The sequence below is a fragment of the Anolis sagrei genome, chromosome X, assembly GCF_037176765.1.
Source record: "Anolis sagrei isolate rAnoSag1 chromosome X, rAnoSag1.mat, whole genome shotgun sequence".
Lineage (NCBI taxonomy): Eukaryota > Metazoa > Chordata > Lepidosauria > Squamata > Dactyloidae > Anolis > Anolis sagrei.
Window position 1 is genome coordinate 97,889,182 of NC_090034.1, and position 24,717 is coordinate 97,913,898.

A 24,717-nucleotide genomic window follows, 5' to 3' on the forward strand; every position below is an offset into this window, starting at 1 on the left:
GGTGCAGGTTGTCAAATGTCCTTCTCTTTTGGCACAGTGTGAACACTGGTCTCATCTAGCTGGGGCTTTATGGACTTTTATTGAGGTTGGTTGGGCACCGCCTTTTGTGTTTCATAACTGCTCAGACCTGGAGCACAAGTCAGCAATAAGAGCAGACAGAAACCAATCATATTGATCATTAACCTATGGAACAAGGAAAACATATCATTGTTTATTCCTTCATAGTAAGGGATTGGACATGACATGAATAGCCCTTGTGGTCTCTTCCAACTCTAGGATTTGGTAATAGTTTCTTTTCTGGTAAATCAGTGTTGTGGATATTATGTTCAGAAGGCATATGTGTTTTAAAGTTTGTACTGCAGCAGACACTCTAAGACAGTGGCTCTCAACTTGTGGGTCCCCATATGTTTTGGCATTCAACTCCCAGAAATCCTGACAGATAGTAAACTGGCTAGGATTTCTGGGAGTTGTAGGCCAAAACACCCAGGGGCCCACAGGTTGAGAACCACTGCTCTGTCTTAGGTAAATTACCCATTTTACTAGGTGTAAAACATCTAAGGTGACATTTACTATATACAGCTGGTCCTCCATAGCCACAGGTTTTACATCAATGAATTCAACCAACCATGGATCAAAAATATTTGGGGACAAAAAAATCTAAAATGTACATCTTGGTTTTGCCTGTGTAGCCTAACCTTCTGCCATTTCAAAGACCCTCAAACTATCTCTGGTTTTCATGTGAGTTGTTTGCTATTTCATATTTGGGTTATCATTCTACTCCATCATTAAAAACAATAGGGCATCTGTCTCCAACACTTTCTTACTTAGTTCCACTCTTTCTTACTTTTCCTTCTTTATCCCCCCGCCCTCACTCTTTGACTCCTTATCCTTTCCCTCCCCTCCCTCCCCGTCTTCCCCCTCACACCCCTCCATCTTAACCCTCACTACTCCCATTCCCACCCTACATCTAGCCTTTTCTTTCAACAAGTTTTTTTGTAATATGATGGAAACCCTTAATAAAAATTATTTATAAAAAAAATTAAAAACAATAGGACTTGAGCACCTATCATTTTGGTATCCATTGGGCGGGGACTTGAACCAAACTCTGGGGTCCAATGTATATATTTAACACATCACTGAAAAAAGATACAATGTTGACTGACCTCTTTAAAAATTGCTGTTTTTCCATTTGTTTAGAGCACTTCCTTTTTTTTTTTTAGGATGCTAAACCTCAGACAAAAGTAAGGAGACATGTAATGGCAAAGTTTGACTGTGTGTTTCCCACCCAAGGTTCAAATTTGGGGTTCCTGACCGTTTTCTAACACTTACAGGAATTTAAAAAATACTCAAAAGGTTCCTTCAATCTTTTGTTGTTAACCTGTGAACTTTGTGAAAGCCACAGTTTGAGAAAATGTACAGCTTTCCAAAATAAAATATGCACTCATCTCATTGTCATATTTTCATTCTCTCTGCTTCAATCTAGTTTCTGGATTCTTTGAATGCCTGGGAGGGAAAATGGCAATGGAGATTATTTGGTGGCTCCCCTCAAAGAAGCACTGAAAGAGTTGAGGGAAACAGTGCTTCTTTCAGTTTCAGACAAGGCTCTTGCCTTAGAATAGGATAAATCATTTTGCTTGGTTAATACCATATGTAAATAAACACACATACATACATGTTGTGTGTATATACATATAGTGTTACACCTTCCTTCAGCTTATAGGTGAGGGTACCTTAGAATCTCTAATACAATAACAAGAACAAAGTTTGGCAAAGCACCCAGACCCAATGGTATCACAACAGCCTATTATAAATGGAGAATTATAGCCTATTACAAATGGAACATAATCATTTATGTCCTAATCTCTGAAATGTCCATACTGTTTCCAAGGGACAATCACTCACCTTCAGAAGAGAGTTTATGGTTTCTGATTACTTGATCTGTATGAAATTCCCAAATAGAGCAGGAGAGTGGGTCCCTTTGGAGAACTCCCCTTGTGTGATAGTTTTATCATAGCTGGTGGAATAACAAGAGAGAAAAGGTAGATGACAAAACAAGAAGGTAACAGCACCACGCAACTCCAAGGTGCAGGTTTTCTGGTCATGTATCCACTCTAAATCAAAGTTCCATGTATTTTACCAACTGTGGATTTCTTTGGTAGGATGTAATGGTCCAGAAGCAAATATGTTGAATGCTCTGCCTATGAGATGTAAGTCAAATTCACTCAACTCTTCCTTGGTTAGCCAGTACTGTGGCTGTTGGGTTCAGAGGAGAAGATATGGATTTGCAGTTCATAGTTTCTACAGATAAAAGGATTAGCTTTCATGGATCTCAGGAATGAAGATCCACCACAATGTAACCCTAGAATACATTACAGTTCTGCTAATCCAGATTTATACTCTGTCAGAGCCTTTACTGGATCTTAGTGTAGACTTGTTGCACATCAATGTGTTGAGACACAGCAGCATTCACATGGGAAAGTATCCAAATCCCATTCTAAATTGTTTATACAGTTAACACCTAAAGGGTATTTTCAGTCAAATACGTTGTTATTCGGAGCTCGTCTGCATCTGAGGTATGTAATCAGAGGCAGCCCTAGGTAATTTTCAACGGTAAACAAACAGTATTTTGCTTCCCCCCGCCCCCCAACCAATCACTGATATATATTTTCTGTTCGTCATGGGAGTTCTGTGTGCCATATTTGGTTCAATTCCATCATTGGTGGAGTTCAGGATGCTCTTTGATTGTAGGTGAACTATACATCCCAGTAACTACAACTCACATATGTCAAGGTCTATTTTTCCCCAAGAGTGCCCCTGGGCAAAATCAACTATACTGCAAATGCTTACATTGCGTAATGGGTTGAGCCACCCTTGTATGTAATACAACCTGACTGTTCAGGGTTTTTCCCCCTGTGACTTCTAAATCCCGCTATGCAGACAACCAATAAATACAGGACCTGTGACAGACAAGGATCAGCTATTAGTGAAAGTTACCAGTCAGTCAAAACTCTAACTAGTAAAGTAACAATGCCTCCAAATGATTAACATGTAAGGTGCATTACTGATGGTTTAGAGACTGAGAAAGTTATATCTTTTCACTTTAAAACCCCCGATGTGGTATAACAATTATTTATTTACTTACTGTACTTACTTATTTCATATGCCATCTTTTCCTATAGAAGGATCTACAATGGCTTCCAAGGTTAATAACCAAAGACAAACTTCAGCAACAAAAGTAATTTCTTATGTTAGCCATCATGCCCTTAACAATTTTCTCCCAGGCATGGGGGTGGTACCTTATATTATGGTGGCATGGTACCTAAAAGAAATGGCAATTTGTAATGTCGTAGTGCTGGTCATTTGAGGCTGAGGGCTAAGGAATATATCCCATGCCACTCTCAGAGCAGATGAGCACCCAGCTCCTTTGAGAACAATGATCTTCCAGATGGGAGGATAGGATTGAAATGAAAGTGTATCAATGGCAGGAAAGTGGGACACAGAAAGAGCCTCCCCTAGTGTGATAGTTTCTTCACAGCTGATAGGATGACATGAAAGGAAAGGTAGATAACAAGAAAGAAGGATGTAATAATGCAGAAGCAAAAATATTGACTGCTCTGCCTGTGAGATAGAAATCAAATTTGCTCAGCTTTCTCCCTCTTTAATCAGTGCTGTGATTACTGGGTCCTTAGGAGATATGGATTCGCTGTTTATTGTTTCTGCGGATTAGAGACTTAGTTTTTTGGATTGTAGGAATGAAGATCCAAGGCCCAGCTTAACTTTACTTGGCTTCTTGTTACACCATACAAATGCTGCTAACATCCTCCTCTCATGGCACATAACCCAACACTTTTGTGTTAGATTGCAGCATTGCAAGTTTCTTAGATAGGTGTCAGTCCCGGTGGACTATGTCTTCTTCACGACAAAAATATTGGTTAAACATCTACAACATCAAAACTTGGTAACTTCCACTGTGTCAGCTTTTGATGCTATTGCAATGTAATAAATTGGTGGAAAGGTAGGTAATGATAGGGTGAATAAATTGTCAAAATTTGGCTGAGATAGTGCTTGTAATTCTGAAGGGACTCTTAATTTTTGCTTCTTGTAGACTTAGCACTGGGATTTGATTGACCAGTTAAAATTCAGGAGTAAACCTGGGTTTTTTTTTCAATCTGAAAATGTTCAGTGGTGGTTTGAATCCATAAACCTTTGCCACCCCCACCCCTGTCTTGGCTACAAACTTGGCTGGATAAGCATATCTTGTCTCTCACTTTGGGATTCCTCAGCTCATGGATAATATTGGTTGGGGGCCTGAATGCTTGGACGGGCCCAAATGAGACTAACGCTGTTATTCAAATATAGGACAAAACTGGGCTTTTTAGAGAGAGATGTTGTGGTTTGCAAAGCCCATCAAGGCATAGTATAAACAATGGTGTAAACTTTGTGGGAGCCTGTTTAAGGCTCCTTGCTTATAGATTGAATTTCATAATAATACATGGATTAGTTGAAAGTGACTACCCAGGGCATTTTACATACATGGCAGGGACTAAGACAAGTTGATTACATTATGTAATATGATTTTTGTTCCTCAGTTTTATATATATCATTTCATAATTGGTTCTATCATAAAAACATGGAACAGGTTTATTAAACTGCAAAAAAATTTTTCAATGAAGGTCAAAACCCAATTGGTTAAAAAAACATCACCACCTCCACCCTAAATGAATAACATGTAAACTGGATCAGAGGATCAGAGGACTTTAAAAAGGAACACTTTACATTTTATACAAAACTGAAAATGTGACACAATATATATATTTGTGTGCTTACTGCCTTACCTACTTATTTTATATGTCACCTTTTCCTGCAGCAAGACCTAAGTTGGCTTCTAAGGACAGAATCCAAAGACAACATTCTCTGACAAAGGTACGGTTGTAGTCACCTAAATAAGAAATTACTCCAAAGTATAGGGCTGGTAACTTATTCATTGGTGGAATGGTGCCCAAAACAAATTGCAATTTGTAATGTAGAAGTACTAGTGATTTGAGTCTGAGGCTGGGCTGTATATCCCATGCCACCCCAAAAGTAGGTGACAACACAGTTCCTTTTGGAACAATCATGTTCCATGTGTGGGGGAAAGCAACTTCAAAGTCAGTGTGAGATGGTGCAGAGATGATAAAAGGGTGGGATGTTGACAAAACCAGTCATCTGAGGAGTGAGGTCAATATCTTCAGGGAACATAAGGGACTTGAATTGGAAATTCTGCAGGATGGTGGTGAAGAAGAGGAAAAGCTCCATGCGGCCCAAACCTTAACCCAAACAGACTTCTAAGCATTAAATAAATTAAGCTCATTTCTGAATAAACTCTAAAATTCTTTTGGGGTGACTGCGCAACTTTTGGGGTGACTCCGCAACTTGAACTCAGAATTTGGGCTTTCTCTTGCTCTCAATGGATTGTGTGTGTGTGTGTGTGTGTGTGTGTGTGTGTGTGTGTGTGTGTGTGTATGCTAAAGCTACCAACCTAACAAGCATTTGGGACTGTTTCCTTACTATATTGGGACTTTCTTTGACTCTTCAGTTGCTAGGGAGATCTTTGTTTAACCAGGACTTGGCATAACACAACAGTTGGATTAAATTTTGTATCCAATAAGACCCAACCTTCTGAGGAGGAACAGTGATACGAACCTTGCATGAAGGTATAACACTAGGGAGTGCTCATGGGAGAAAGTGGAACAATCAGTGTGCTGCTGTCACAGGAACGGGGACTTGAAACACTGGGCTGGGAGATGGAATCAGCTGGGTTTTGATTAAGGACCCCCTTGTGGATATCACACTATGGATGCTAAACCCCCATTGCATTCATTGGGGTAATAATATGATGTCCCTTACATAAAACAATCAAATCCAGATTTACTTTTTGGAATTTCTTTAATTTTCAAGTTGTTGATGGTTGAATCCATGGGTACAGAGGGCTAACTAGACTGCCTAACTCCAGAATCAAAGTGGTTATGAACATATAACTGTTCTCACAAATTCTAAATTTCAAATTGGATAATTTCAAGGCAACTTAAATACTTAATAAGCAATAAATAGACATAACTAAATTAAAAGTCATCACCATCTTGTGATTCTTCAGAAAATAGAAGGAATGCTAGAAAAGAATCCTTGTTACCCAGCTGGGAATACAATATTTACATTTTTTTTGTTTTCTTAGAATACATCAATACCTTCAATAATCTTATATTCCATTCTCAACTCATTACATCAACCAAAGTGTATATATCTTGTATACTTTTTTCCCCCACCTCTGTGTTCCCATCTACTTCTTTTAAGTCATTCTCAATAAATTTTCCCAAAACTTTACCAAAATCATTTTCCTTCCATACCCTTTTCCTGACTCTTAACCTACATGTCAATTTATCATTTATTGCTATTTTCCATAATTCTTTATACAATCCTTCAATTGATATGTCTATTTTACCTTTCCAATTCTTCGCTATCAATAATCTTGCTGCAGTTAACATGTTATCTATTGCATCTTTCTCTGTTTTTTTTCCAATTTCTTAACATTATATACAATGCAATACTTGCACTTTTCCCTATCTTTATATCCATTATAGCTTCTATCTCTCCAAATACCTTCCCCCAAAATTCATTTACATATTTACATTGCCACCACATATGTATATATTAGGGCTGGGCGGTTTCATTTCGTTAATTCGTAATTCATTAATAATACGTTAATTTTTTCAATTACAAAACGATAACGAACCATTCTGGAGCAATTATTAAAAAAAACGAATTTTCAAAAACGTTTTGTAAATGCTTCGTATTTCGATATTGTATTCGTTTCGTTATTGTTTTGAGGTCGTTTCGTTATTATTTCCGCATGTCTGGGCCAGTTTTATGGTTTTTTTAGTGAAAAAAAATTATAATATCACACCAACAGTCAACAACAGAGGGAGAGGGAAGCTTCAGAAGGTTTTGGAGGTTTTTTAGCGTATTTCACGGTCGCGTCCGCCATTAACGAATCGATTCGTTATTGTTTCGGAAATCGATTCGTTAATTTTTTACCATTTACGAAATTTCGTAAATATCGAACTTTTTAAAAGGAAAATTTTGTAATTATTTTAAATATCGAAACAAAAAAACCCCCAAATACAAATCGATTTTAGAAACAAATTTTTCCATTGTTACCCAGGCCTAGTATATATGTACCCACCTCCTGGAAACCTCTCCAACAATTTTTTGTGTAATTCCTATTAATATTTGCAATCTTTACTGGTGTTAAGTACCATTTCCAAACCAATTTGTAATAATTTTCTTTAACATGTATCGATACGTTCTTTAAATATCTTTGATCCCATAATTGTACCCAATCCGCTTCTTTTATTCTATGAGAGTCTAATATCTCTAAATTCTCAATATAGTTTCCTTCCTCATGTTTGCTTTTATCCAATCTCCAATTCTATCTATATTCTTCTTTCTTATTTTTTTATCTAATATACTGGGAATACAATATAATAAAGATTATTATTATTATTATTATTATTATTATTATTATTATTATATTACCTCAGGACAAGAAGACCTAAAAAGGGGGTAAAATCCAGAAACCATATATATTTCTTTATACCAAAAATCAGCCCTCTTTCTGAGAGCGAGAAAACAGAGAAAGTCCCCTTCTTTCTTGTGGAGTCTGTCAATGCAGCTTCTGCAAGAGTCCCAGGCTGAGGGAGAAAGGGACTTCAGAGTCAGTGTGGGATGGCACAGAGCTGGTAAAAGGGTGGGATGTTGGAAATGCCACTTTCTTGAAAAGTGAGGTCAATATCTTCAGGGGGCACAAGGGACTTCAAATGGAAATTCTGCAGGATGGTGGTGAAGAAGAGGAAAAGCTCCATGCGGGCCAAGCCTTCACCCAAGCAGTTCCGTTTCCCTGAAATAAAAATATGAGAATTTCCCAGGCGGTAAGGACAGACACATTTAGCTATCTGTAATCAGATGCCTCCTAAGATGCAACAAAAAAAGTTATTTCACCTCAAATCCCCTTGTCTTGTCCATATCATATCTGGCTTAGTATGATGTTGCCCCTCCAACCAGCCATCTTATTGTTTTATATCTACTCAGAAAAGATTTCCTTTCTATCCAACTTGCTATGGGTTTGCAGTTGATCTCAACCATTTCGAATAACCATTTCAGCCACCTTTCTGTGGTATTGTGGATGGCCCATTGTTCATTTAGGGAAACCTAAGTGTGGTGTCTCTAAATCTAAAGTCAGCCAAAATAATTTCTAAATGTGTCGAGCTTGATGTTATAGATTTTGATTTCTAGAGCTACTTGCAAGTAGGGATGTGTTTCTTCAATCATTTTGGGTTTGAGGAAAGCAATTAGTAATTTTAGCTGTGACCTTTACCTCCAGAAATTTATATTTGCTTTTCAAGTGGAATGTGGCTTTGAGAACGGAATATGTCAAAGTAGGGCTAAACTGCATTCAGATAAGAATGCTTCCCTTCTCTTTCCTCCCCAGCATAGCAATAGTTAATAATTTGAAATTTCTATTACTGCCATTTTGATGACAACGGCAGCAAGAATTGTGTATGTGCAGATGAGGAGGCTAGAAGAAACAACAAACATGGAAGAATTGATAGTAAAATAACTGAAATAGCAAAAATTGACTTTTTAACAAGATATCTTCAGAAAAATGACCCTTTACTATTCAAACAAGACTGGGAACCCTTGGAGGAGGAAGAAGTGGGCAACAAAGGTTATACAATTATGAAATGAAATCCAGAGAGTACATGACAAAGTTCTTAATCCCTTCATAATTTTGCATGTTTGCTGTGGGAGAATAAGGAGACCACTGTAGCAAGGTCTGAAAGCAAGCGTGGGATATCAAGCTAATAAACTAACAAAATGTGAGAGTGATCCTTCTCCTTATTGGTGTTTTTAGGAGAGTTCTACCTGCGGAGAAAGGCACAAAGGCCTCATTCTTCTTGAAGCGCCCATTCTCATCCAAGAAGTTCTCTGGGTTGAAAGCATTGGGGCTTTTAAACATTGTAGGGTCATGCAAGACAGTGCTGAGTAATGGGTAGACTGCCATCCCCTGGAAAAGAAAAGAGTTATGAGCTCAGAAAGACAAAATGCCGTTCCAGAACAAGTATCTTGCACAACATTCTTTTGATGTAAGGACTGAGGAACACGGGTTTATTGGAATGAGGCTTTGCAGTTCGACCTTTTGATGCTTCAGGGTACAATCGTCTTTTGAGAGAGAAAAAACAGTAACAGATGAGTAAGAAGCAAAATAACTGTTCTACCAAAAATGAGATAAGATCAGAACTGTTCAGATTCAAGTTGAGCATCTGCAAGGCACTAAGCCAGCAGTTCTCAACCTGGGGGTCGCAACCCCCAGGGAGGTCGCCTGGCCATTTCAGAGGGGTTGCGAGGTCGCCTCCACTGGCCTCATCCGAAGGGCACAGGCCAGGCATGGGCTCCTTCGTGTGAGGCCTGGCCTCGTGCAAAGCCCTCCTCGCCTGCCTTGTGCTCTCACCATCCGGCGAGGGAGCGAGGCATGCAAGGGGTCCTCCGCGTGAGGCAACTACAACTCCCAATTGTCAGGGTCTATTTTCCCCAAATGTCTCCAGTATTTTCTGTTGGTCACAGGAATCCTGTATGCCAAGTTTAGTTCAATTCAATTGTTGATGAAGTTCTGAATGCTCTTTGATGGCAGGTGAACTATACATCCAAGCAACTACAACTCCCAAATGTCAGGGTCTATTTTCCCTAAACTCCACTAGTGCTCAAATTTGGGCATATTGAGTATTTGTGCCACATTTGGTCCAGATCCATAGTTGTTTGGGTTAACAATGTTCTCCAGATGTAGGTGAACTACATCACCCCTAAATCACTGTCAATTCCTCCCAAACCCCTCCAGTATTTTTTGTTTGACATGAGAGTTCTGTGTGGAGGTCTCAGTGGTCTGTGTAAGTCAGTGCTGAATTGGTTGAAGGTACTGCAAATCCCATCATCTGTTTTCCATACTCCCCCAAACATATTTTTTCTGATTAATCATGATGCTTTAATTATGTTGAATTTGTAACAATGAAAACACATCCTTCATATCAGATATTTACATTACGATTTGTAACAGTAGCAAAATTACAGTTATAAAGGAGCAACAAAAATAATTTTATGGTTGGGGGTCACCACAACATGAGGAACTGTATTAAAGGGTCGGGGCAACAGTATTTAGGGGTCCCGGTGTTAGAAAGGTTGAGAACCACTGCACTAAGCTGTGGTTGTGGCAACCCCTGGTGGTTCATGAGACTCAATTAGGTAGTCCGCGAGATGAATGGAGAACGGTTTTATTTGCCTGTGTTTATTTGTCTTCTTTGCTTGTTTCTTAAGCCCCATCTACACCACCGTATAAAATCCAGATTATCTGCTTTCAACTCGATTATATGGCAGTGTAGACTCATATAATCGAGTTCAAAACAGTGTAGATCCAGCCTTAAATTCATGGTCATAATTCCGTAATGGATGCATGAACACAACAAAAACAATGGAGTTTCACACCAGTTATAAATCTGCAAATTCCATGATCCCATTGCATTGATTGCTATCAAACCACATCAGTTCTGCTGTGTAAATGAACCCATTACAGAATTATGGAATCTATTAATCTTTCTTCTAAAATCTACCAAAGAGTCTCTTCGTAGTTGTATCACATAGAACCTGTGACCTTAACCTCCAAAAATTTGGAATTGTTTTTCAAGTGGAATGTAGCTTCAAGAACTCAATATGTCAGTAAAGGTAAATGTTTCCCCTGACATTAAGCCTAATTATTTCCGACTCCAGGGGTTGGTGCTCATCTCCATATCTAAGCCGAAGAGCTGGCATTGTCCGTAAACATGTGACAAGCATGACTGTATGGATCACTATTACCTTCCTGCAGAAGCGGTACCTATTGATCTACTCATATTTGCATGTTTTCAAACTGCTAGGTTGGCAGAAGCTGCTCCTAACAGCAGGAGCTCACCCCAGTCTTTGGATTCGAGCCACCAGCCTTTTGGTCAACAAGTTCAACAGCTCAGCGGTTTAACCTGTTGCACCAATATGTCAAGGTAGGACTAAAGTGCATTCAGATAAGAATGCTTCCCTAGCATAGATATAGTTATCAGGGGCCACTGGAACACAAAATAGGTGGGTTGTTGTTGCACCATTATAACAGAATTTCCACCTTTCCAGTATTTTAAGAAGTGGATAATGGTAGCAGAAATTGGACTTACACCATCTTGACTCTTCTACAGTCTGGCAACTGTAGGTGGGATTGAATCACATTGGAATGTCCCATGAATAACTTCAATTACTCATATTCTTGTTGCCCCGCTACTGTACCTTAGGGATTTGATATCCTCTGAATTCAGTGTCACGGGTGACCATGTGGGCCGCACCCATAGGAAAGATATCACTGCATCTCTGCACTTCGTGGATCACAGCATCTGTATATGGCATCTGCCGCCGATCTTCAGTGTTTGGGAAACGATTATGGCCAATTACTCGATCAATTTCCTCATGCACTTTTGCTGTTAAAGATATGAGGATAATTAACACCTTCGGTTTCTGACTCTCAAAAGGGGACTGAGATTCTACTTCCAATTACGCTAAACAGCAACATGAAATCCCATACTATTTGTTGCAGGAAGACTGACATCTCATCCCTAGCAACAACTTGCATGGCTTGATTGCGCCTTCCTCTTATAAAGAGAGCACCATAACTAGTTTTTATCATACCTTGCACTTCTTCAGTCATCTCTCTCCTTTCCACTTATTTCTGAAATCACGAACTAGTAATCTTGTAGTCAGAGGCGGCCCTAGGTAATTTTCAACGGTAAGCAAACAGCATTTTGCCCCCCCCCCCCCCAACCAATCACTGATATATATTTTCTGTTCGTCGTGGGAGTTCTGTGTGCCATATTTGGTTCAATTCCATCATTGGTGGAGTTCGGAATGCTCTTTGATTGTAGGTGAACTATACATTCCCGTAACTACAAATCGCATATGTCAAGGTCTATTTTCCCCTGAGAGCGCCTCAAAAGCACTCCTGGGCAAAATCAACTGTACTGCAAATGCTTACTTTGTGTAATGGTTGAGCCGCCCCTGCTTGTAGTCTTCAAACATTATTAAGTCCAATGGGCTCTCAGAATTTGCCAAAGGTTTTTACAGGACATTTGGATGCTGAGCTTCTACTATAGACAGTGCTGTAGTAAAATGGCATTTAATGTATAAAAAGCCAAGCAACGCTGCAAAGAACCTGAGGATCAGTGAAATGGCAGGATATAACCTCCCCTATGAATCATCAAGGTTTCTAAGACCTTCTGGAGGGGCCCTGCTCTCAGTCCCACCACTTTTGCAGTCGTGTCTGGTGGGAATGAGAGACACGGCCTTCTCTGTGGTGGCCCCCTTAGCTATGGAACTCTCTCCCTCCTGACCTTCAGGAAGCTAGTAAAATCATGGCTACGGAATGAGGCATTCCCAGAATGATGGCTGAGAATGGCAATTGACTAAAGTATGGACCACAAGACGCAGATTGAATTGGACATGATTTTATCTTGGCGAATTGGCTTATATGTATTTTACTCTCTATATATTTTAATTTAGACTGTTAGACTGTTTTGATTTTAGATTGTACTACTAACATTGAATCCTTGCTGTTAGCTGGTCTGAGTCCCTCTACGGAGGTAGAGAAGATCGGGATATAAAAGTTTTTAATAATCATCATCATCATCATCATCATCATCATCATTATCATTATCTCCCCATCGGGGACTTGAGGCAGTTTACATGAGGCTAAGCCCAGACAACATATTACAGCAAGATAAAACCAAAAACATAAGCAACAAGCAACAACATCATAATTACATAAAAACATATGAATGCATTAATAATATAACATTATAATAAACAATCACAGTGACAATGTGCGGGCCACATGTGCTGGATAAAATGTTAAAAATAATAATAAAAATAATGGGGTTTACATCAGTGTAAGGCTTGATATGCAGCCAAATCAAGGTTTTCTTTTTCCTAAACATTTTCAAGCCCCTAATGACTAAATATATAGACACAGAAGACATAGATACAGGGGGTTGAACACTCTCAAATGATTGTGGGGAAGTGAAATTTGACCATAGAATTTGACTATAGAATTTCCCAGGAAATATTAAAGATTCCTACGAGAACATATTGATCAAATCTGTAAAACTCAACCTGCCAATTTGGGCAAACTGTTAATGATATTAGCATCATCAGCAACGACAACAACAACACCTTGTACTTCAGGATATTTCATCAGAAGCAGGAAGCCATATGTCAGGGTGGAACTGCCCGACTCTGATCCACCACGGATCAGACTAAGAATGCTGTGCTCCAAGTTCTTGATAATAAATTCACTGCCTGGATTGTCTTTTTCCTGAAAGCAGGAAAGAATAAAACATCATGAGACAATTCCATTTCTGATTGGAAGCAAGTAAAGGTAAAGGTTTTCCCTGACATTAAGTCTAGTTGTGTCCGACTCTTGGGGGTGGTGCTCATCTCCATTTCTAAGCCGAAGAGCCGGAGTTGTTCATAGACACCTCCAAGGTCATGTGGCCAGCATGACTTCATGGAGTTCCATTACCTTTCCGCAGAAGCAATGCCTATTGATCTAGTCCCGTTTGCATGTTTTTGAACTGCTAGGTCAACAGAAGCTGCCCCAATAGTGGGAGCTCAGCCCACTCCCTGAATTCAAACCACCAACCCTTCGGTCAGCAAGTTCAGCAGCTCAGTGGTTGAACACTCTATGCCAGGGGTCCTCAAACTAAGGCCCAGGGGCCGGATACGGCCCTCCAAGGTCATTTACCCAGCCCTCGCTCAGGGTCAACCTAAGTCTGAAAGGATTTGAAAGCACACAACAACAACAACAACAACAACAATCCTATCGCATCAGCCAAAAGCAGGCCTACACTTCCCATTGAAATACTAATAAATTTATATTTGTTGAAATTGTTCTACATTTTAATTATTGTATTGTTTTAAAGTGTTTTTTGCACTACAAATAATGTGACGGTGCATCAGGCACCACTTGTATGTGAATGTACAGTTGAATTGTTTGGCTATCTAATGCTTTCTATCAATGTTGTTTGCATCTGTTGAATTTCCTCCCCTGCTTAATTGTTTGGCTTCTCCCCTTCCTGGGGAAGAGGGCAGGGCTTTTCTTTCATTCTACCATCAAACATCTCAGCAGATGGAGGTGAGAAAAGGTTTAGCTCCGAAAGCCCTCAGTTAAGTCATCTTTCTTCACCAATTCTTAAGTTTGTACTCTTAAGATTCATTATTCATCTTAAGCGCCTTCAAACCAGTCCCTTGGCATCAAGAGGAAGACTTTGTGCCTTCAATTATAGGTCATTGGACTGGGGGTTGCGAAGGCTCAGGCCGTCACAGCCATTGAGAAAAGAGGGAACTTGGAAAGCTTCTCAGCTGCAAAACTCCTTGGACCCAAGACTTTAGAGACTGTAACGTATATTTTCTTTACCCCCTGTTGAAACATCAAGTTTGTGCCTAAGGAAGATAACTCATTGTGAACAAAAAAGCCTATTTCGAGTTATCTGTAGTGTCTTGATCCTTGGAAGTTCCAGTTCTCTAAAGGAGGGCAAGAAGCAATCCCCTGGGGAGAGATGTCACGTCCATGTTTCTTTCATTAAGATCTATAGACCCCAGGTGCGACGGCACAAATAAGATATGTGCAGTGTGCATAGGAATTCATTCATATTTCTTTTTCAAATTATAATCCGGCCCTCCAACAGTTTGAGGGATGGTCACCTGGCCCTCTGTTTAAAAAGTTTGAGGACCCCTGCTCTACGCCACCGGGAGGAAACAAGTAGGATAGATTAAAGGTTTCTTATCACATTTCCCTAAGTGAGAAAGATTACTAACAGTTAATGCAGAGCCCTGCTACCTTCATGCGCCAACAATGTACCTTTTCCATCCGGATGAGGAAGCAATCAATATAGTCACGTGGGAAATTAAGGTCCAAGGTCTCTTGGTTCTTCTTGATTCTCTTGGCAATGAGGAGCTTCATGTCCGTGGCATCATAGATCTTACTGTAGATTCCCGGAATGTAATTCAAGTAGTTGGCATAGATGTCATAAAACTGCACAAGGAGAGAAACCATGCTGAACTGATAGTTGTTGTATTCCATCTAAGCATCAACAGGATTTCTGCTGCTAGTAACAAAGGGAACATCCACTAACTCAATTTAGTTCTGAATAGGATGGAGCAAATATATCCCATTCATCCTGAAAACTATGTGAGCCTCCTAAGTTTAGTAACTGGGTTATTGTGATCTCAAAGATTATTTGCAAATGTGCCATCTTATTACACTTGACGCAAAGTGTTTTCTCCCCTTTTCCAACTTGATGGGTTAAAGGGCAACACGTATTGCCACCCTTCTCCAATCTGATGGAAACAGGAGCGGGGGTGCCATGTCCCATTCCCCTATGTGATGGTGATTGCCGGTGAAAGGAAACAAGATGTGGGGAGAGCTCATGTGTATGATGAGGTCCCTAGACATGGAAAAGCAAAAGCGTGGGAGCAAAGAACCTGGGATAGGAAAATAGGAGTTCAAAAAAATATGAAGAAAGGCTTGGAAGTCATAATTTGTAAGTTTTTTAAATTTTTATATCACAGCATAACAGATATAATAGAAGCAAAGGCTTGATGTAAAATCATAGAATCTTTGAGTTGGAAGAGACCCCAAGGACCATCCAGTCCAACTCCCTGCCATGCAAGAACATGCAAAGCACTCCTGACAGATGATCATCCAAGCTCTGCTTAAAATTTTCCAGAGAAGGAGACACTCCACCACATTCTGAGGTGGCATGTTCCACTGCTGAACGGATTTTACTGTCAGGATTTTTTTTTCCTAATGTTTAAATGGATTCCCCCCCTGTCTCTTGAAGCCACTGCTCTTTGTACTGGTCTCTACAGCATGAGAAAACAAGCTTCTTCCCTCCTCAATATTTAAACATGGCTCACCATATCCCTGCTCAGCCTTCATTTCTCCTGTCGAAACATACTTAACTCCCTAATCGTCTTCTAAGAGTGCTTGACTTTCAAAACTTTGATCATTTTGGTGGAAAATAGAGAGACTTGGGGACAACAGATACAGCAGGAACAGTGAGATCAGGATAGAAAGTGAAAGAAACATTCTATCACTGTGTCTGTGAGTCAAAGAAAAATGTTACTTCAAGACGATAGAATTGAGATACCTAAATATGACACATACGAGCAAAGAACACCACGTGTTTTATATTTTAAATAAAATTTAAATCTCTCTGTTGCCTACAGTATAATCATCAATCAATAGATGGGAAGTGTTCCTAACCAGGAAAGGGGAAGCTGGAATCAAGGCTGACTCCTTTATTTTCCGAAAGGTCAAAATCGTGGAAGTGAAAACAAGCTGACTTGGCTTCCCACACCAAGAATTATGAGATCTTCACAAAGGGAGCCCAAGAAGGCTTTGGCAAAATGAAAAAAGAAAAAAGAACCCTAAATGAGTACTTAGGTGAGGACAGAAAATGAAGAAAGAAAAATATTGTGAGTGAGGTGTAGGAGGAGAAAATAGGGGAAAGAGAGAGAACACTCATGTGGAAAGAGAGAAAGATTATCTTCATGGAAAGCAAAAGAAGAGGAAGAGCAGTTGGATAGGTGATGGGATCACAAGAGCATGAGGATTTGTGACTGGACATGTGAGCTGAACATCTAGGTATATGGGAAAGGAAGAGGAAAACCTCAGGGGAATGATTAAGACAAATTGTTTTGTTATTATTTAACCTGAGCGTTACTGCAGAAGGCAGAGGCGGCCCTAGGTAATTTTCAATGGTAAGCAAACAGTATTTTGGTGCCCCCCCCCCCCACAACCAATCACTATATTTTCTGTTCATCGTGGGAGTTCTGTGTGTCATATTTGGTCCAATTCCATCATTGGTGGAGTTCAGAACGCTCTTTGATTGTAGGTGAAGTATATATCCCAGTAACTACATATGCCAAGGTCTATTTTCCCCCAAGATCGCCTCAAGAGTGCCTCTGGGCAAAATCAACTGTACTCCAAAGGCTTACTTTGCGTAATGCGTTGAGCCGCCCCTGGCAGAAAGAGTACCTGTGCCCAGGAAGTGCTCATTTTCCAGAAGAATTTATGTATCATCACTACGAGGGCCTGGAATTCTTTGTCCTCATAGTCAAAGCGGTTCCCAAAAACAATAGAGCAAATGATGTTGGAGAATGCACAGCCGAGGAAGAAGGTAGGATCAAAAGGATTTTCTGCACAGAAAAGAGAATGAATGAAGAATCAGTTCACAGCAGGTCTTTCTGGTGCAAAGAACAGGACCAAATGCACCCTGTGTCCACTAATTAACATGCAATGGGAGCTGTAATCAGGCCCATAGGCAGAAATAAATTTGGGGAGAGAGAGTTGAAACATTTTTTTTAGCGAATCATGAAGACTAGGTCCATAACCCAAAATAATTTAAATTATATTATTAATTCTATATTTTGTATAGACTTAATTAAATCAAATTTGAATTTTAGTTACAATGTTTCAAGTCCTTTAAACACCTGAAAATGATTCTTAATTGGTAATTTAGTGGTTACAAAAGAATACTACATTGTCTGTAGGTAATATTTGAAAACTGTGGCAATACACTTTGGCAGAAATCAGACTCCACTGATAGACTTCAGCAGACACCCAAGAGTGCAAGTCCAGTCAGTCTTCATTGTCCCATTGTGTTTCTTATGTATGTTTTCAAATGTTTCAGCGTTGAAAATGACTTTTCATGCTTTGACAAGTCTGTTTTGAACATATGCGAGGAATCCTAACTTCTCCACCCATAGATTCAACCATTGATCTTGTTGTGTTAAAGATCTCCTGAAGTTCTTTCACATACCTACTTACTTAGGCAATCCCTTGTTGTCCAAGTAAGATCATCCTCTAAGTGCAGTGTCCTGGCAGAGGGTACAAAGGTGACTGTGGATCCCTATACTTGACCCGCATGTTCTCCTCCAGTGAAAGCATCAGTTTTCAGGTCGAAGGCGGTCCCAGTCTGGGTTGGCTTGACGTGCCTTCTTCTTGGCTCATTTGTCCCTTTTGCCCTCCATTCGTGCCTCTTCAAATTCCACAGCACTGCGGGTCACAGCTGACCTCCAGCTAGAATGCTCAAGGACCAGGGCTTCCCAATTCTCTGTGTCTATACCACAGTTTTTTAATGTTGGCTTTGAACCCATCTTTAAATATCTTTTCCTGTCCCCAAACATTACATTATCCATTCTTGAGTTGGGGGTAGAGTAACTGCTTTGGTGATCAGGCATTCGGACAATGTGGTCAGTCCAGCGTAGCATCGCTTCAGTGCTGGTGGCCTTTGCTTCTTCCAGCACACTGACATTTGTCCGCTTGTCTTCCCAAGAGATCTGTAGGATTTTTCAGAGGCAGCGCTGAGGAAATCATTCCAGGAGTTGAGTGTGACGTCTGTAGACAGTTCACGTTTCACAGGCATAAAACAGGGTTGGACGGACAATAGTTTTATAAACAAGCACCTTGGTCTCCCTATGGATATCCTGGTCCTCAAACACTCTCTGCTTCATTGGGAAAATTGCTGCACTCACAGAGCACAGGAGATGTTGTATTTCAGTGTCAATGTTGACTTTGGTGGAGAGGTGGCTGCCAAGGTAACAGAAATGGTTGACATTTTCTAATGTTGCACCATTAAGCTGTATTTCTGGCATTACAGAGGGATTGGCTGGTGACTGCTAGAAGAGCACTTTGGTTTTGATGGTCAAGTTTCTGCAAAGGTGTTTAGAGTGACTTGTAGGTCTTCTTCTGAATGCACACAGATTACATTGTCATTGTCATATTGGAGTTCTGTAACAGATGTTGTTGTGACCTTGGTTTTGGCTTTCAGACTACTGAGGTTAAACAGCTTGCCATCTGTTCTGAGCTACTCACATCAAAAGTTACATCTGCCAAATTGCATTGCAACTTTCGATTTTGGACTATCTTGTCACCACAGATGCCTACTCATTCTGTATTTGAAGACTAGTATATTGGGCATTCATAGCTGCAGTTTCAAAATGACTTTTCAGGTAATTTTCTCCTGATCTGGCAAGAGATCTCAATGAAGCCATGAAATTACCATCTTTGTGTAAAGGTTCTGAAGGACAATAGTTTCCATAATTGCCAGAAATTTATTTCTGTTCCCTTCTGTTTTCTTCTGCTTTCCTTTATCGCGATGATGGGTTACATCAGGATGTTTTCCACTATTAGCAAGAGGTTTTCAGCCAAGCACAAGTTGTTCTGTTGGTACTTTTTTTTTGGTGTCCATTGAAAATTTCTATTGCATTTTTCCATCACACAAATGGTTTAACAACCAATGCACTAAGCTTCTGATGACCACCTTTACCCCTAACTTCTCCTCCAAACACCACACATTATTTACTAAGTGCACCTTGTAGATGAAATGAGTAAGCTAACCAGGGAAATCTGCTGAACCATTTGGGTTGAAAACTTAGATGCCTCTTCTTATCCACAGGAAATGCATATCCTGCCTATCATGAGGCCAACATTTAACTCCTAACATGAGGCATGCAATAAAATGTAGACCTCAGTATGTGATGACAAAGTTAATGAGTGAAATTGCCTGTGCCTTTCTACTCCAATTTCGAGGGTTGTTTCAACCCCTAATCCTCCTCCCTTCACTACAAGGCCTGGTTGTGGTACTTTGTGCTTGAGTGAGGATTACAGTCCTTTCACTGAACAGAATGAGTCCAAGCTCTCTTTGGCACGTCTCTTACCCTTTGTCTTCCGAAATTCCTCCAGCAGGAATTGGGCCTCCTCTTGGATTCGCTCTTCAATAGACTTTTTCCCCATTCCGAAACTCCTCAAGACAGTGAGGGAGAACTGGCGCAGTTCCTTCCAACGTGCTCCATTGGAAAAAGCCACTCCTAAAGGCACCAAGAGATAAATGACATGGGTTATTGTAGGTTTTTCAGGCTATATGTGGCCATGTTCTACAAGCATTTCCTCCTGACATTCCACCTGCATCTATGGCAAACATCCTCAGAGGTTGTGAGGTCTGTTGGAAATTAGGAAAATGGGGTTTATATTACTTACTTACTTACTTACTTATTTACTTACTTACTTAGGCAATCCCTTGTTGTCCGAGTAGGATAGTCTTCCAAGATCAGTGTACTGGTGGGTCCGGAGGTGACTGTGGAGCCTATTCTTGATCTGTATCTTCTCCTGCAGTGAGGACATTGTTTTCCAGACAGAAGGCGGTCCCAGTCGGGGTTGGCTTGACACGCCTTCCTCTTGGCACATTTCTCTCTTCTGCCCTCCATTCATGCCTCATCAAATTCTACAGCACTGCTGGTCACAGCTGACCTCCAGCTGGAGTGCTCAAGGGCCAGTGCTTCCCAGTTCTCAGTGTCTATGCCAGAGTTTTAAAGGTTGGCTTTGAACCCATCTTTAAATATCTTTTACTGTCCACCAACATTTTGTTTTCCATTCTTGAGTTCGGAGTAAAGCAACTGCTTTGGGAGACAGTGATCAGGCATGTGGACAACTTGGCCAGTCCAGCAGAGTTGATGGTAGAGGACCATCACTTCAATGTTGGTGGTCTTTGCTTCTTCCAGCATGCTGATATTTGTCCACTTGTCTTCCCAAGAGATTTGCTGGATTTTCCGGAGGCAGTGCTGATGAATGTCCAGGGTGGGAGAAAGAACTCTTGTCTGTTGGAACTAGGTGTGAATGTTTCAATTGGCCACATCAAATTAGCATTTGATGGCCTGACAGTTTTTAGGTGTGCCCTGTTACTGCCTGGGGGAATATTTTGTTGAGAGGTGATTAGCTGTGCCTGATTGTTTCCCTTCTGGAGTTCCCCTGTGTTTGAGTGTTTGAGCGTTGTTTTACTGTTATAATTTGAGAGTTTTTTTAATACTGATAGCCAGATTTTATTCAGTTTCGTGCTTTCCTCCTTTTTGTTGAAATTTTCCATATGCTTATGGATTTCAGTGGCTTCTCTGTGTAGTCTGACATGGTGGTTGTTAAAGTGGTCCAGCATTTCTCTGTTCTCAAATAATATGCTGTGTCCAGGTTGGTTCATCAGGTGCTCTACTATGGCTGATTTCTCTGGTTGAAGTAGTCTGCAGTGCCTTTCATGTTCCTTGATTTGTGCCTGGGCAATGCTGCATTTGGTGGTCCCTATGTAAACTTGTCCACAGCTGCATGGTATACGGTAGACTCCTGCAGAAGTAAGAGGATCCCTCTTGTCCTTTGCTGAATGTAGCATTTGTTGGATTTTCTTAGTGGGTCTGTAGATTGTTTGCAGGTTGTGTTTTCTCAGCAGCTTCCTTATGCAGTCAGTGGTTCTCTTGATGAATGGTAAGAACACTTTTCCTCTGGGTGGATCTTTGTCCTTACTATCATGGCTTGTTCTTGGTCTTGCACCACTTCTGATGTCTGTGGTGGAGTATCCATTGGCCTGTAAAGCCCAGTTTAGGTGGTTCAGTTCATCTTGAAGAAGGTGGGGTTCACAGATTCTTTTTGCACAGTCTACTGGCCTTTAATTATGCTTCTTTTTTACTTGGGTGATGGTTGATGTTTTTATGTAGGTATCTATTTGTGTGTGTAGGTTTTCTATAGACTGTGTGACCCAATTGTTGATCTGATTTGTGGATGACTAGGACATCTAGAAAATGCAGTTTTCCTCCATTTTCTTTTTCCATGGTGAATTGGATGTTTGGGTAGATGCTGTTAAGGTGGTCCAGGAACCTGTTTAGTCTGCTTCTCCATGGCTCCAAATGCTGAAGGTGTCATCCACATATCTGAACCATACAGACAGCAAAAGATTACTGCCCAGGCAGTAACAGGACACACCTAAAAACTGTCAGACCATTGAAATGCTAATCAAGGTGGCCAATTGAAACATCCACACCTAGCTCCAACAGACAAGGTTTCTTTTTCCCACCTTGGATATTCCACACATATAAAAAAACCTATTTTCCCAGTTTCCAACAGACCTCACAACCTCAGAATATGCTTGCCATAGATGCAAGTGAAACGTCAGGAGAGTATGCTTCTAGAACATGGTTATATAGCTTGAAAAACCTACAACAACCCAGTGATTCCGGACATGAAAGCCTTCTGCAATAAATAAATGACATGGCAAGCAGAAACAAGAATGGGACCATTATTGTAAATGTAGTTGTGATGCCTCACCATATCCTTGGAAGCTAGGCTCCAATGAAGGCACGGTAGTCCTTCCACTGAACTCTTCTGCCTTGTCTATCAGGGCCTCCTTCACAGCTTGGTGTCCACACAAGACCAGAACTGGACGTGTCCCAAAATAGACGGTGAAAACAGGGCCATATTTTTCACGTAGCTGTAGGGGAAATCAATCTTTCACATCTAGCACAACCTTTTTGATAGGCAAACATTTTGTAATGGTGTCCTTTGAGAGAGATGACTGCATCATTTGCGGTCAAGAAGCACCTTTCAACATATGGTGAATCTTAATGCAGATTCTCGATTTTAGTTGAAAACAAGCACTTGATCAGAGTAGTGATCCGATCGGATGAACATTTGGTTCCACATGCTTGAGCTATCCCAGTTGAAACGGTGTATGAGTTCTGCAGTACAGACACATTCTAAGGCTCCTTTGGCACTGCCATATAATCCATGTTATCAAAGCAGATAATCCAAATTATCTGCTTTGAACTGGATTATATGAATCTACACTGCAATATCATTCAGTTAATGAAGATAAATCTGGATTTTATATGACAGTGTAGAATCGGCCTAAGAGTTCTCTAGCATTCTTTCCCATATATGTGGTCATCTACACTGTAGAATTGATCCAGTTTGACACTACTTTAACTGCAATGGTTCAATATTGTGGAGTCATGGGAGTTGTAGTTTAGTGAGACACCAACACTCATGGTCAGAGGAGGCAAAAGACCTTGTAAAACTCAAGCCCCCAGGATCCCTTAGCATTGCGCCATGTGAATTAAATCATTATTACTAGAGAACTCTAGCAAATAATTCTAAGTCCCTCACCAAACTACAAATTCCAAGTTTCACAGAGTGGAGCCATAGCAATTAATGGAGAATCACACTACATATCCCAGAAACGAATCCAGACAAAGAATAGCATTTGTGGTGTCTGATGTACTTTAGCGTAGATGTGAGTCTTACCATAAACAACAAACTACGAGATAGGGAAGGAAAGATAACATCTTGTCCAGAGATATATATGCAAGAATATATAGAAAAGTATGCAAATTTAAGGTTCACATTGGAAAGACGTTTTTCTCAGTTCTTCTTTGTTACAGATTATAACCATGCAATAGAAGATACAAAGAAAGAAGAAAGACAAAGAAAGTAAAGAAAAAGATAAAGAAGATAAAGATAGTTTCCAATGTTTCAGGCACACTTCTTTCCATAACCAATCCTTTCTGATCATTAAACATAAAAGTCTTTTTTCTCCATAAGAGGTCCGAAAGAGTCCAAAAACGGTCCATACCTTGATAAGAGATTTTAAGGTTTCACTTGACTTGATCTGCAGGAAATTCCCAATCAGGGGCAGAGGAGTTGGTCCTGGAGGAAGTCTCCCCTTGTGCAATTGTTTCCTCTTAGATGATATGAGCAGATGGCAAGAAATAAAGAAAACAAGGAGAGAAATGAGTGTAGTAGCCCATTCCATGGTGCAGGTTGTCAAATGTCCTTCTCTTTTGGCACAGTGTGAACACTGGTCTCATCTAGCTGGGGCTTTATGGACTTTTATTGAGGTTGGTTGGGCACCGCCTTCTGTGTTTCATAACTGCTCAGACCTGGAGCACAAGTCAGCAATAAGAGCATACAGAAACCAATCATATTGACCATTAACCTATGGAACAAGGAAAACATATCATTGTTTATTCCTTCATGGCAAGGGACTGGACATGACATGAATAGGCCTTGTGGTCTCTTCCAACTCTAGGATTCGGTAATAGTTTCTTTCCTGGTAGATCAGTGTTGTGGATATTATGTTCAGAAGGCATATGTGTTTTAATATTTGTACTGCAGCAGACACTCTAAGACAGTGGTTCTCAAATTGTGGGTCCCCATATGTTTTGGCTAGTAAACAGCTAGTAAACTGGCTGGGATTTCTGGGAGTTGTAGGCCAAAACACTTGGGGACCCACAGGTTGAGAACCACTGCTCTAAGATGTCTTGGGTAAATTACCCATTTTTACTAGCTGTAAAACACCTAAGGTTGCATTTACAATATACAGCTGTCCCTCCATAGCCACAGGTTTTACATCCATGGATTCAACCAACCATGGATCAAAAATATTTGGGGACAAAAATTCCAAAATGTACATCTTGGTTTTGCCTTGACACCAAGCATTTTCCTGATCTGTAGCCTTCTGCCATTTCAAAGACCCTCAAACTCTCTCTGGTTTTCATGTGAGTTGTTTGCTATCTTATATTTGGTTTATCATTCTACTCCATCATTAAAAATAATAGGACTTGAGCACCTATCATTTTGGTATCCATTGGGCGGGGGCTTGAACCAAACTCTGGTGGATACTGGTGGTCCAATGTATATATTTAACCCATCACTGAAAACAGATGCAATGTTGACTGACCTCTTTA

The 24,717-nt window shown here is 40.3% G+C and overlaps 1 protein-coding gene across 1 annotated transcript; it reads right to left on the reverse strand.

Moving 5' to 3' along the window:
- Positions 1 to 7,751: 7,751 nt before the first annotated feature.
- Positions 7,752 to 23,783, reverse strand: LOC132780079 (cytochrome P450 2G1-like). The gene is made up of 9 exons (XM_060783613.2): positions 23,604 to 23,783; positions 22,301 to 22,463; positions 19,876 to 20,025; positions 17,192 to 17,352; positions 15,011 to 15,184; positions 13,324 to 13,465; positions 11,392 to 11,579; positions 8,959 to 9,100; positions 7,752 to 7,933 (listed from the first exon to the last, which is right to left on the reverse strand). The coding sequence occupies exons 1-9, from the start codon at positions 23,781 to 23,783 to the stop codon at positions 7,752 to 7,754; spliced, it is 1,482 nt and encodes a 493-aa protein (XP_060639596.2).
- Between the last annotated feature and the right edge of the window lie 934 nt (positions 23,784 to 24,717).

What these genes read in the sequence shown, in the direction of transcription:
- LOC132780079 (XM_060783613.2), bottom strand. Translation starts at nt 23,783, where the DNA reads ATGGAATGGGCTACTACACTCATTTCTCTCCTTGTTTTCTTTATTTCT. An exon ending in GGAATTTCGGAAGACAAAGG is followed by an intron (nt 17,353 to 19,875) that starts GTAAGAGACGTG and finishes TTTTCTGTGCAG; the next exon opens with AAAATCCTTTTGATCCTACC. An exon ending in GAGGATATCAAATCCCTAAG is followed by an intron (nt 9,101 to 11,391) that starts GTACAGTAGCGG and finishes TTTCTTTTCCAG; the next exon opens with GGGATGGCAGTCTACCCATT.